The sequence below is a fragment of the Ambystoma mexicanum genome, chromosome 8 (assembly GCF_040938575.1).
Source record: "Ambystoma mexicanum isolate Mex_15411 chromosome 8, UKY_AmexF1_1, whole genome shotgun sequence".
Taxonomy (NCBI): domain Eukaryota; kingdom Metazoa; phylum Chordata; class Amphibia; order Caudata; family Ambystomatidae; genus Ambystoma; species Ambystoma mexicanum.
Window position 1 is genome coordinate 79,974,728 of NC_090929.1, and position 12,716 is coordinate 79,987,443.

At 44.4% G+C, this 12,716-nt stretch overlaps 1 protein-coding gene across 1 annotated transcript in view; it reads right to left on the reverse strand.

Annotated features, from left to right (window-relative positions):
• CCDC180 (coiled-coil domain containing 180) overlaps positions 1-12,716 on the reverse strand; it is a 728,974-nt gene that overhangs the window by 134,764 nt on the left and 581,494 nt on the right. The window contains exon 31 of the mRNA XM_069609330.1: positions 1,564-1,708. Coding sequence (XP_069465431.1) covers positions 1,564-1,708 — 145 coding nt within the window. The remainder of the gene's footprint in view (positions 1-1,563; positions 1,709-12,716) is intronic.

A 12,716-nucleotide genomic window follows, 5' to 3' on the forward strand; every position in this document is an offset into this window, starting at 1 on the left:
GAATAGCCATTTGCAACTCTGGGCCACTTTTTCATTGGTGCCCAAGACAATTATGTGGTCCAGTCCGACCCCAAGTACAGAGAATATGGAGTGAGTGTATGGGATCCCTAGGTGTTCTCCATGAAGGTCTCCATAGTGAAACCATTGTTCCGCATTACACTGTGTCACTGTGCGAATGCTGTACAAATCTCCAGAGTGCCTTTAATAGTGGTGTGCGCTCGCTATGCAAGCACTGTAAGAAAGCCTGGTATACCTCTAACTCCCATGCCTTCTTTCATTTGTAACCCTGCGAAAGGTGGCACCAAATGTGGCCTGTGCAGCACCAGCTTAGAACTCTAAAAAGCCTACGTTGAAACGCTGAGCAGTCTATTCTGCAGGTGAGGTAGGGATAGAAAGAACACAGTGGGAGACTAACAATGAATGATCTCAACAGCAGCGCCCAAGGTGCCAGGACAAGGTCGGTGCTATCATAGACCCATCTCACCATGCATGTGGGCAGGGAGGCATACCACGTCAATGAAGGTGCAATTACCAGGCACATCTTACCATGCAATCAGGCATAAAGTGGGCACCAGGTCAATGCAGGTGCTGTCACAGGTTTGGGTTGTCATGCATGTGGGCAGGAAGGCGTTCTACATCAAAGAAGGTGCAGTCACCGTCATGCATCGAAGAAGGTGCAGTCACCGTCATGCATCAAAGAAGGTGCAGTCACTGGCCTGCATCAAAGAAGGTGCAGTTACTGGCCTGCATCAAAGAAGGTGCAGTTACTGGCCTGCATCAAAGAAGGTGCAGTCACCGGGTGCATCTTACCATGCACGTGGGCATGGAGAGGTACCATGTCAATGCAGATGTTGTCACAAGGTTAATCGTACCGTACACCTGGGCATATACGGGTACCATGTCAATGCAGGTGCTGTCACAGGCTTAGGTGACCATGCATGTGGGCCGGAAGGCGTACTACATCAATGAAGGTGCAGTCACTGGGCTGCATGAAAGAAGGTGCAGTCACCGGGTGCATTTTACCATGCACGTGGGCATGGAGAGGTACCACGTCAATGCACTAGGCTAATCTGACCGTACAGTGGGCATATAGGGGTACTATGTCAGCGCCGGTGTTGTCACTAGGCTAATCTTAACGTACAGTGGGCATATAGGGGTACTATGTCAGTGCCGGTGTTGTCACTAGGCTAATCTTACCGTACAGTGGGCATATAGGGGTACTATGTCAGCGCCGGTGTTGTCACTAGGCTAATCTTAACGTACAGTGGGCATATAGGGGTACTATGTCAGTGCCGGTGTTGTCACTAGGCTAATCTTACCGTACAGTGGGCATATAGGGGCACTATGTCAGTGCCGGTGTTGTCACTAGGCTAATCTTACCGTACAGTGGGCATATAGGGGCACTATGTCAGTGCCGGTGTTGTCACTAGGCTAATCTTAACGTACAGTGGGCATATAGGGGTACTATGTCAGTGCCAGTGTTGTCACTAGGCTAATCTTACCGTACAGTGGGCATATAGGGGTACCATGTCAGTGCCGGTGTTGTCACTAGGCTAATCTTACCGTGCAGGCAGGCGTTGTGGTATTCATCCCCTTGACCCTGGTAGGACAGCATTTTTAGCACCAGCACTTCAGCACACTCGTCAAACGTTTCCTGGAGGAAGTCGGACCTGCCGATCATCCGCTTCTCCTTCTTCTTGTAAAATTCCTGCGAGACAAGGGAGAAGCCAAAGTGAGTTTTCTTCAAGGTATAATTCTACATTGCAAATGGTTGCAGGCAGCAGTGCCTTGGCTGGGGTCTGCGATGGCTTGGCACTGTGCCTCATTTGCCGAGCTCAGGCCAGATTTAACTTGAAGGATCGCAAGTTTCAAATCATGGGGTATCCAAACATCTTAACTCCTGATCTCGCTTTAATCACTGTTCTAATATGTCCACCAAAAGAGCTTGAAGCTTCTTATTTTTGTAAAAAGATCAATTCTTTTTTTTAAATGTATAGTCTTAAACAAGATACAATAAAGGATAACAAAATAAATTGGAAATTAAAGGTGGTAGCGAAATTGACCACTTGATAGGGCAGAGTGTTTGTGTTAAATTGCAGAGAACCTCGGTATCAACCAACTAAACCTAAGCTCTTTAGTTGGCTTTGCAGAGGGCACAGACTACAGCACTTAGGCTAGTTAGATTCAATAAAGGCAGATGAAACCAGCTGTTCCTCTCATCAGATTACGCAGCACATCAACATTTTTATTCCATGTCTTCTCCTGACTTTCGGAACCTAATTTTGAACAACCCCGAATCGATATTGGACGTGCACAGTCTGTATTTTTCTCTCTCACCAATGTTCTTCTGGGGGCAATACCCCACTTGCACTGATGCCCTGGAACCCCTTTGCACTGCGGGTCTGTCTCTGTATCCCTACAGCCCCCCCTCCCCCAGCATTTGTTCTGCACTTACCTCACACTTGCCACCAGCTGGCCCTATTTATTTATTTATTACGTACGCCTCTTACCTTGTACTGCACTTCCCCCCCTCCCCTTCCCCGTGCACTTTTCCCCTCCCCTACCCCTGCACTTGCGCGATCTGAATGACACCTGGCCTAGTAGGATCGTTTTCTGTCTCCCCTTGTACCCCCCTCCCTGCCTCGTCGCGCCTTGAAACACTTGTGTATAGGCGCGTTACAAATACCATATCATATCATATCATATCAGTGGCGATGCCCATGTCTATGGCCTGGTGGATCTTATGAGAGCCATTGCTGTCAAGTGCTTTCTGTCGCAGTGCAAACCCTTGTCTCATTAGATCTGGCAGAACCACTTATTCAGCACCATCCTGCTGGAATGAAACACAGCTGGATCCCCTCCACTGGGTCAAAGATACTTACAGACCGGGCCCTTTGGTGGGGTCCTGCCTCCCAATGGAGACGGTGCATTTGCTGGCACAATGGTTAAGAATGACTAGAGAAGGCGAAATGCATACACATCCTTTAAAGCCTTCAGTCTGTGTTGCTGAAGATTGTCCACTTCAGTAATATTAGTATACACATCTTTCACATTCTGTCTATTCTTTTTTCCCACTATAATGCCATGTCTTTCTTGGCATGTAATATCATACACTATGTTTCTAATGAGCACATGTAGTGACAGTTTGTTGTTGTTCTTGGTCTGTCCAGATTCCTCCTCTTGCTTGTCCTCTTGCCCCATGTTTTGTGTGCGCTCTCAGTGGTCTGCTCGTCCCCTATTGAATCCCCTGAATAAGGGGGCCACTATTGATTACCAGGGGTATATTGCTGTAATGATGAAAGCCGCCAAGGTCCCCCACTGGCACCCACCACCTAGGCTTACATTTTCCAACTGCCTGGCGTTGAACCAGCTTCACACGTACACATTCTAACCACACACTCAACAAGCTCTCAGTGACCTCATTCACTCAAGCATACAGGGAAAGGGGGTATAACATATCCTCATTGAATGATTCGTGCCACCTTTATTAATCGATGCATTCTGTTTCTTCTGTTGTCTCCCCCATTCCCCATGCTCTCCCTGACCCTGAATCACTAATACTCCTTAAAAGAGTAGGGGGTGTCCTTAAGAATATACTGACGTGTTCCCTCTGAGGACTCTATAATAGATGTTACCATTCCCTGGGTGTAGTTAGGTAGCAACTCACTATATCGCACTTTGCTCGTTATATTGTTATTAATGTAAGTAGTGATAATATTGATATTGCAAATACCATTAGCTGAGTGATGCTTGAGCATCGGTCTGCTAAAGCTCATACAATTGAATATTCTACTTGATTGATGTAAGCCCATAAGTGACCTCCCAATGACGGATTGATGAATTGTTGCCACTCTGAGTGTATCTTAAATTATGATTTAGCTTTTTAAATGAATCTTTTATGAATCATCTTATTTCCTAGAGTTACTTTTAAAAGGACTTAACATATGTGAAAAAGAGCCTTTCAGAAGATGTATAGCCTTTCGGGCTGATGCCTACATATTTTCAGCCTATTACAAGTAGCTTATAAAAAGCAATTGGTTGTGTATGATTTCTTAACTATAATTTTAAAAAAAAAGCCTAAATCTGAAGGCGTCTCCATTTAACAGTCAAGCAAGCCTTGAGAAAGAGCCTAGGAAGGCACGAAACACGAGTTGGCTAGGATGAGAACGGACTGTGATTAGAATTGAATGAGGAATGAATAGTTGAAACATAATAAGGAAGGTATTCTTATTGTTAAATTGGAGTATTGGATGCATATCTGTGGGTTAAATATAAATACATATACATAGCTATCCAGATAGACTAAATGAACAGTGGATTCATGCCATTTGGGGGATTTAAAGTAGTGCAAGGCTGAATTCTCTGGTGGACTCTACACAAGAGCACAGTCACTAAAGCCATAGTGTAAGTACCAGAAGTGCTGTCACTTTACAGAACGACTCCCTAAAATAAAACCTTGAAACGGGTTAAATGGGACAAAACAGTAATTGGCAAGAGCCTACAACGTGTGGTACAACGTGTGGCGCTGAGGTACATACAGGGCACTGGGATGGATATAATTTAGAGAATTTACCAATCTAACTAATTTATCAAGCTATTCGGACTAGTATAAAAACCTAACAATTTAAAATATGCATCCGTCTTTTCGACTGCCTGCTTAATCCCAATGAGCAATCCCAAGGCCAGGTCCATGTTCACACTCACAAGTCACTGGACTCACAAAGCAAGTCTCCAATGGCAGTCTCCATGGACATATGTTTTCCAGTGCCCGACCCAATCCTCCATCCTCCAAGCCACATAATTCGCAGTGCTAGAATTCATCTTCAGTCTCTTAAGGCAACATCCTTCCGGGCACATGATTCTTAATGCCAGACTCCATCGTCAATCTGCCATGCCAAAGGATTCCCAGCACCAGACTCCAGTTTCAATCTCTCAACCCACAGAGTCCCCGGGGCACAAGATTCTTAATGCCAGACTCCATCGTCAATCTGCCATGCCAAAGGATTCCCAGCACCAGACTCCAGTTTCAATCTCTCAATCCACAGAGTCCCCGGGGCACAAGATTCTTAATGCCAGACTCCTCCATCTATTACCTAGTCCACATGATTACCCATGCCAGAATCCTTCTGCAATGTCCATGGAGACAGGATTCCCAATAACAGATTTTCCTCTTCAATCTCCCTGGCCACATCATTCTGATTACCAGATTTCCTCTGTTGTGTCTATTAGGACAGGTAAATCCCCAATGCCAGACTCCATCTTCAATCGCCCACACCACTGGATTACCAAATCTGGATTCCCTCCAAAATATCCCAGGGTTCAGGCTTCTTAATGCTAGACTCCTTTGCCCATCTCCAGTCCCTGGGATTCCCAGTGCCAGATTTCATCTTCCATCACCCAATCTACAGGATTTCAAATGCCACATAACATCCTGCAATGTCCTTAGTGAAAGGATTCCCAATGCCAGGTTCCATCTACAATCTCCATGGGCACAGAATTCCCATTGCCATATTCATGTACAATCTGCATGGGCACTAGACTTGATTCATCTGCCAGTCTACATGATTCCCAATGTCAGACTCCATCTGCAATCACCAGAGCCAAAGGATTCCCAGGGGCAGATTCCATCTACACTCTTCATAAACACGCAATGTCCATTGGCAGCTTCCATCTGAAATCTCCATGGACACAGGATTTCCAGTGCTAGACTCAATCTGTACACTTAAATTCTAATGTTCTCTATAGTCGATCTGTCAGGCAATAGGATCCCAATGTCAGACTCCCAGGCTATGGGATGAAGGGTGGTTGAGATGGGCCACACTGATGGTGTGTGACTGCAAAAAATGTACTTCAGAGTTCCACATTACAGTGGGCCAACATTTGTTTACTGTTACCATGACTTGGTCCCACGGATTTACTATGGAATTATGAGTGATAGTAAGGTAGTTTTAGGGGCTCATTGTTGGAGTCAATAGAACTCCATGGGGAGTTCATTGAATTTACCTTGAATGGTGTGGTAAATCCAATGGTTTATGGAGGTAAAGTGCAGGATTTACCTCCAGCTACACGCGCCACTTCACCTGGTGCAGGAAACTGGTGGTAAAGTGGTAATATATCATAATGAGGCCCAGTGGGCCTGTAATGGTTTCTTTCGATTTGGGAAATGTTCTTGCTGGCTTTGGGTCGTTTTTTGTAAAAAGCGGACTTGAATTTCCGTGCCTCCGTTTGGTTTTACATATCCTTGAGTCAGGTGCCATGCTTTCTGGCTTTGCGTGTTGCTGGTATTATCTATGATTTAACCATACACTACCTGATCAGCGGCCCTACCTTTGACTCAGAGGCTGCATTCCTGAGCCTGGATCTGGTGCTTTACTGTTCAGCTTCTTCTCATAGCTCTACTCCTAGGCAAGCTTCCAGTGCTGCAATGACATGGATACTTTCACCCTAAAGTGGAAGTGACTGTGTGCAATGGCAGCAGGTTTGTATCACTTGCTCAGGTGGATGTTTGGTCAATTGGCCTATGTAGATGTCAAGCAAAGGTCCTTGGCTAACTTCAACAAGGGTGATGCAGGGATGGCCAATTCTTCCCTAGAAGCCGATCTTGAGAACCAGAAGGAGAGGCTTTGACTTCCGATGAACATACAGAAGGGAAGGCACGGCCATAATGGCATGTATGACGTCATTCACTAGAAGCCAAAACCACCTCATCAAGAACCTGTTACTCAGTAAAATGCCTTAAGAATAAGAGGTCTTGGTGACTTGCGGGCACAGGGCGAGCCAGACGCCTTTTGACTCATGATCCCGGCTTAAACCGTTCAAGTTAGTATCACACATATCCATGTTGACAAACTTACTACGGTGGCTAATGTACGCTTTTTCTGGCCTTTATCAGCTACTATTGCACAGGATATGCCCAAACACTGTGAAATAAATCCCAGTGTGACTCTGGTAACTTCTAGTGGGATGGCAAAAGGGGCAAGGCACCTCACAAGCATATAGGACGATGTATCCGTAGGTGCTATACAGAAGACCCTCTAGCTAATCCGACTTAGCCTTCATCATACGGCAGGGAAAACACTGGTCACTAGCCCTTGAAGAGTCGCAAAACATAAGTCAGAGATTTCATGAAGGTGGCAGGATGATAACACCCTACCAGCCAATACCACCTAAGCTTGCCAATATTGATCCCCAAGCAGCTTGCATAGCCCCTCTAAGGCAGCAACGCTCAGGAGTATAGAGAAACTCGCAACGACAGATGAAACCTCAGTTAAATATAAATAGAAACCTGTGGTTCTCTTAAATACTTGGACTGCAAATTATACGAACAAACAGACCATGGGAGATTCAAAGATGATGTTTTTCACAGCCTCTTTTCAGTTACTAGACATGTATTAGATTATTGGTATTTTTTGGTTAGGGCATTCCTATGTATATATATTTCCTGTCTTCCCTTTTAACTATTCTAAACATGTGTTTAAGGAATCGAGGCTAGTTTGACCTTGTTGGACTCTCTTGCTTCACTTTATTACAATTCTGGAGAAATCTAATGACCATGTATGGCCATTTTAGCAATTAAGTTTTACATTTATATCTTGCATTTTAGATCCAATTCATTTGAGATTTGTTTTTGGTGTGGCCGGACTGTTATTTCCTGGACTTTTAGACAGGCTTCCGGGACCAGCCCCAAAGGGTCCAGATTATGGTAATCATTTTTTCTCCCCAAAGTCACTTGACATGTTCGAACCTTTTGATATGGGAGAAGTTCCCTTTGTTACACTCTCAGATCACCAGTTTTTAACTTTTTATTGATTATATGTTCTTTTTCTTTCCTTTTTTCTGACAATTTATTTCAGGCGCAATCCTTGCCTTTTACATGTTCAAAACGTCAAATTGTTAATTGTAAAAGTTTTTAACATCTAATCTGGGTATGTTCAAAAAAGACACAGATAAATTACCAAGAATATGTTCACGGGAATGCCACGTCCTGAAGAAGATGGACATCATCTGCATTTAAGTTAGATGTTTATTTCCATCGAAACTACTATTTCTAACGGTGCCATGCTTATTGTATCGTTTATTATTGTTATTTTTGCATGTCACCCCAGTAGTCGACGTATAGCATCCTATGGCTTAATTTTAGTGCGTGTGCCTCATATATTTTTTTGATTCATTTTTTTTATTATGATTTTTTACAGTTTCATGTTTGTTATATAATTGGACTGCCTCAATTGAATTCTTTTCTCTTGGTATTGTTATGGTTTAATTCCATTGGTACATGAATTGGTTTTCCAGTTTAGATTTGTTCAGTTGACCATGGTTTCCCCATCCGAGAGATCCCATTCTCTCGTTTGGGTCAACCGTACTGGCACTTGCACATCTACATTTACGATTACTGTGATTTCCTTCTTTGTGACTTGTTATTCCTTGCAGCAGCCAATACTTGAAACTAGCACTTTATCACATTATGCACTTTATTCGTGTTACACAGTTGTATGTTACATTTTTGTACATGAGCTTTAAACTATTTAATACTCATTTTAAAAGATTTAAATTCAAATAAATAAATTCAGCATTTGTATATCTTTGTTTTATGTAAGATGATCTGTGGGGTGGACTGGGGTATCTTTCCCTTCTCTTTTGGTGGGACGATGTCCTTCTGAGTGAACTTAATTTTCTATCCGCTCGCTTGACCCCTATTTATTATTGTTTTTCACAGCCTCACCAGCACAGCAACTCCCATGAAAAGCAGTCACAAGTTGCCTGATAACAGGAGGCAGATAGAAGAGTTTAAGATATTCCAAGGCTGCTGCATTCATGCTATCAAAGCTCCCAGTTAATTAGAAAATGGCAGACAGACTCTTTTAAAGTTTGGCCCATCCTCCCAGCTCCTCAGTCAGCAACAGTAAACAAATTGAGCACAACCAATCCCAGTTCCCCACCAATTCCTCAACACAAGGGCAGAGCCTCACAGAGAGCCAAGCCCAAGGAGAGGAGTATACAACTCCAGGTTCTCATTCAGAGAGTGGAGGTGTTTAGAGACGGAGTTGCTTGAAGTACTTTTGAGAGAGTTGATATGTGGAAGTGCTTAGAAGGAGAGAAGGAGCTTTGAGAATGTGTGGACTTTGGAGAGGGGGAGAAAGGAGCTTGAAGAGGGAAAGAAAAGGAACCTGGAGAGGAGAAGGAGTAGGGTTTGAGGACATAGGGGGAGAAGTAGGTGATTCGAGAAAATAGAGAATGGACAACATGAGGAGGTGATTGGCGTAATTAAGGAGGAGGGTAAAAGTAATAAGAAGAGGCTGGAGAAATTGAGGAGAGTGGATGTCAGGAGGTGGCAGTTGGAGAAGCTAACATCATATAAAAGGTGTATTTATAAAGTGCAAAGTCACCGTGGTGGGGCCTCCTGGCACGGATAACAGATGTTTATTTACCAAATCCTATGGTACTCACCTTTTCAACAATGGAGGGACAAAAGGGTTAGTGGACCTAATGGGATTTAAACATGTGTCTATGAGGTCAAACCTGGATCGCTGACATAGATGCATTAGTCCACTTAACCACAAGTAGGAGACGCTAAGGAGGAGGAAGGTGAACATCAGGAGTAGGTAGAGGACGCGAAGGAGGAGAAAGGTGAATATCTGGAGTTGCTAGAGGACGCTAAGGAGGGGGAAAGTGAACATCAGAAGTTGGTAGACGACGCTAAGGAGGAGGAAGGTGAATATCATGAGTTGGTAGAGGACGCTAAGGAGGAGAAAGGTGAACATTAGGAGTAGGTAGAGGACGCTAAGGAGGAAGGTGAACATCAGGAGTTGGTAGAGGACGCTAAGGAGGAGAAAGGTGAACATTAGGAGTAGGTAGAGGACGCTAAGGAGGAGAAAGGTGAACATTAGGAGTAGGTAGAGGATGCTAAGGAGGAAGGTGAACATCAGGAGTTGGTAGGTGACGCTAAGGAGGAGGAGGCTGAACATCAGGAGTTGGTAGAAGACTCGAAGGAGGAGGAAGGTGAATATCCAGAGTTGGTAGAGGACGCTAAGGAGGAGGAAGGTGAACATTAGGAGTAGGTAGAGGACGCTAAGGAGGAGGAAGGTGAACATTAGGAGTAGGTAGAGGACGCTAAGGAGGAGGAAGGTGAACATTAGGAGTAGGTAGAGGACGCTAAGGAGGAAGGTAAACATCAGGAGTTGGTAGGGGATGCTAAGGAGGAGGAAGATGAATATCATGAGTTGGTAGAGGATGCTAAGGAGGAGGAAGGTAAACATCAGGAAGTGGTAAAAGAAGCTAAGGAGGAATTAGGTGAACATCAAGAGGTGAAAGCCAAGGAAGGTAGTTGGTGAGGTTAAAACAAGAGAATGGGAGAACATCAGGAGGAGAGCACAGAGATTTATAACAGGAAGTCTCTCTAAGGCATATCTGGCCCAGACAAGGCAGAGGAATGATCCTGATCTAAAGGAGATGGACCCATGGTAGGAGGAGTAACGAGCACATGTTGGACAACGAGGAGGGTCAGGCTAAGAAGAAGTAAAGCCAAGTGGGCAACGCAGAAACATAAGTGGGGTAGGCAAAGTACTGAGAAGAACTGGTTTGGAAGTGTAGTTAGATCAAGCTCGACTCTAACAGATGCCTGATACACCGCCATTCCCTGGCACCAGATTTGAGGAACAAACACTCATTGGCTACCAGATTACTGAAGACTAAAACCCAAATCAAGTCAGAGATACAGAGAGAGAGAGAGAGAGAGAGAGAGAGAGAGAGAGAGAGAGAGGGGGGGACAGAGAGAGAGAGAGAGAGAGAGGGGGGACAGAGAGAGAGAGAGAGAGAGAGAGAGAAAGACAGCAGTGAGATAGCGAGAAAGGTGTCAGAAAGCCAGAGGAAGAGGGAACCAGGGTTCAGGAACCATTCAAACCTACAACAAGGAACTGAGACTCAGGCTGGGAAAATGGCAAAAGTCAGCAGTGGGAGGGCGCTTACTGAAGGGTTTAAATTCCCAGAGCCGACACCAGGATGAGGTAGTTTCAGCAGCCCACGAATATTGCACTTTTAACTTTGCTTAGGTTTTTTCCATTAAAATAATTAATATTTCAGCCCAACCTGTAATTTTCCACCAATAAAGTACTTGTACAATGTATACATATTCTGGTCCCGGTCACCCTCGATACACAGCCAAAATGATGCAAAGATATATTTTTTAAAACTGCTAGTAACTGATGTAAGGAAGGCATGGTATCAACTGTAGACACAGACACAATAGATGCAAGTTTCAAAAACCTTTATTTTGTAGTTTACTGGGGTTGGTGGAATTCCTAACTGGCCCTAACTCAAAAATGGGAGTAGAAAAACAAAAAACTTGCCCTCCTTCTCTAATGCCAAATGTGTAAAGCGAATACAAAAAGGAAAAACAGTGGCTTAATTGAAATGTCAGAATGGTTTAAGTAACAACTCCCTTCCCCACGTTCAAAAGCACGGGGCCTCAAGAGTTCCTTAAAAGGGAAAGGTGGATGGCACAGTTCAATCAGTATTGCACACTCTGGCTTGCTGGTACAATTCAACAGTTCAGGCTTGGGCTCCAAGCTTTTGACAGTGTAATTCATTATTTAGGTGTTGTCCGCCTTAGCACAAATACACAGTTCTGGACCTGGCTTTTAATATGCCACAATTCAACACAGGCTTCCCACCGCTGCGCTCGAGCCTGTGGCACTTTCCCACATTCAACTTTTCACAGTTCAACAAAGGCTTTCCTCTGCCGGGCTCGACCCTGTCTTTTCTCTTTGTGGGGGCCCCTTCCCCACGTTCTGTCCTTCACACTTTTTACTGTCGAAGACTTTCGAAACTGCAAGGATTCTATGTAGACCTCTACATGACCACTTCGACTTCCTTTTAGACAATTTGACAGTGAACAAACCTTACAACACCAATGCTACTTGGTACTTGTAGTTTCACCTTTGCCCTCTTGGCACCTTTTCAAAGTTTATATGCAACACCAATGCTTCTTGGTACTTCTAGTCTTTACTTTTGCCCTCTTGGCATCTTTCAAAGTTCATATCCTCTTTACTTTTGCCCTCTTCGCGGTTTTCAAAAGTCCAAAAGATTGCTTTTCTCTCAATCAACTCTCGCTCGGGATTGTGGTTATTTTCTTTCCTTCATTTACCACTTTGCATAACTCAGAACATTTCACAGAGACTCTTCATTGTGCAATTCCTCTTCGCAGGACCACACGGTTACTTTCTATACTTTTCTCATCAGTCATTCATTGTTCTCTTTAATACGTGTTTTTTTGGCACATGCGCATCCTTCAACTCTTGCTACATGCTTTCTTTTGCTTTTAACACAAACTGGGCTTTTGTTGCTCTTGATAACTTATCGGTCGTGTTAATTAGGCTTCTGTCTTCAATGCTGTTCGCGTAGCAGTTAAAGCCGTTACCAAAGCCTCCTCTGCTCCTCCCTTAGTCCGTCGTTCACCCAGGAGAGTAGCGGGCCGCCTGGAAGCACTTTGAAGGTTTCCCTTTTCCACTCATTTGTTTTCAGTGGAACGCTTACGGCTTCCCGAAAGGATGGAATTCTCGCCTGGCTTTCTCTCGGGTTCCACAGCAGCTGATCAGCCCCTTGGCTTTCCAACTTCCATAGCCTGGTATGCATCAGCCCCGAAAGAGCTGTTCCTTCTCGTACCCAGCCTCGCTCAGAGTGTGCCTGTGCGCGCCACCTTTTAACCTGACAGGGAGTGT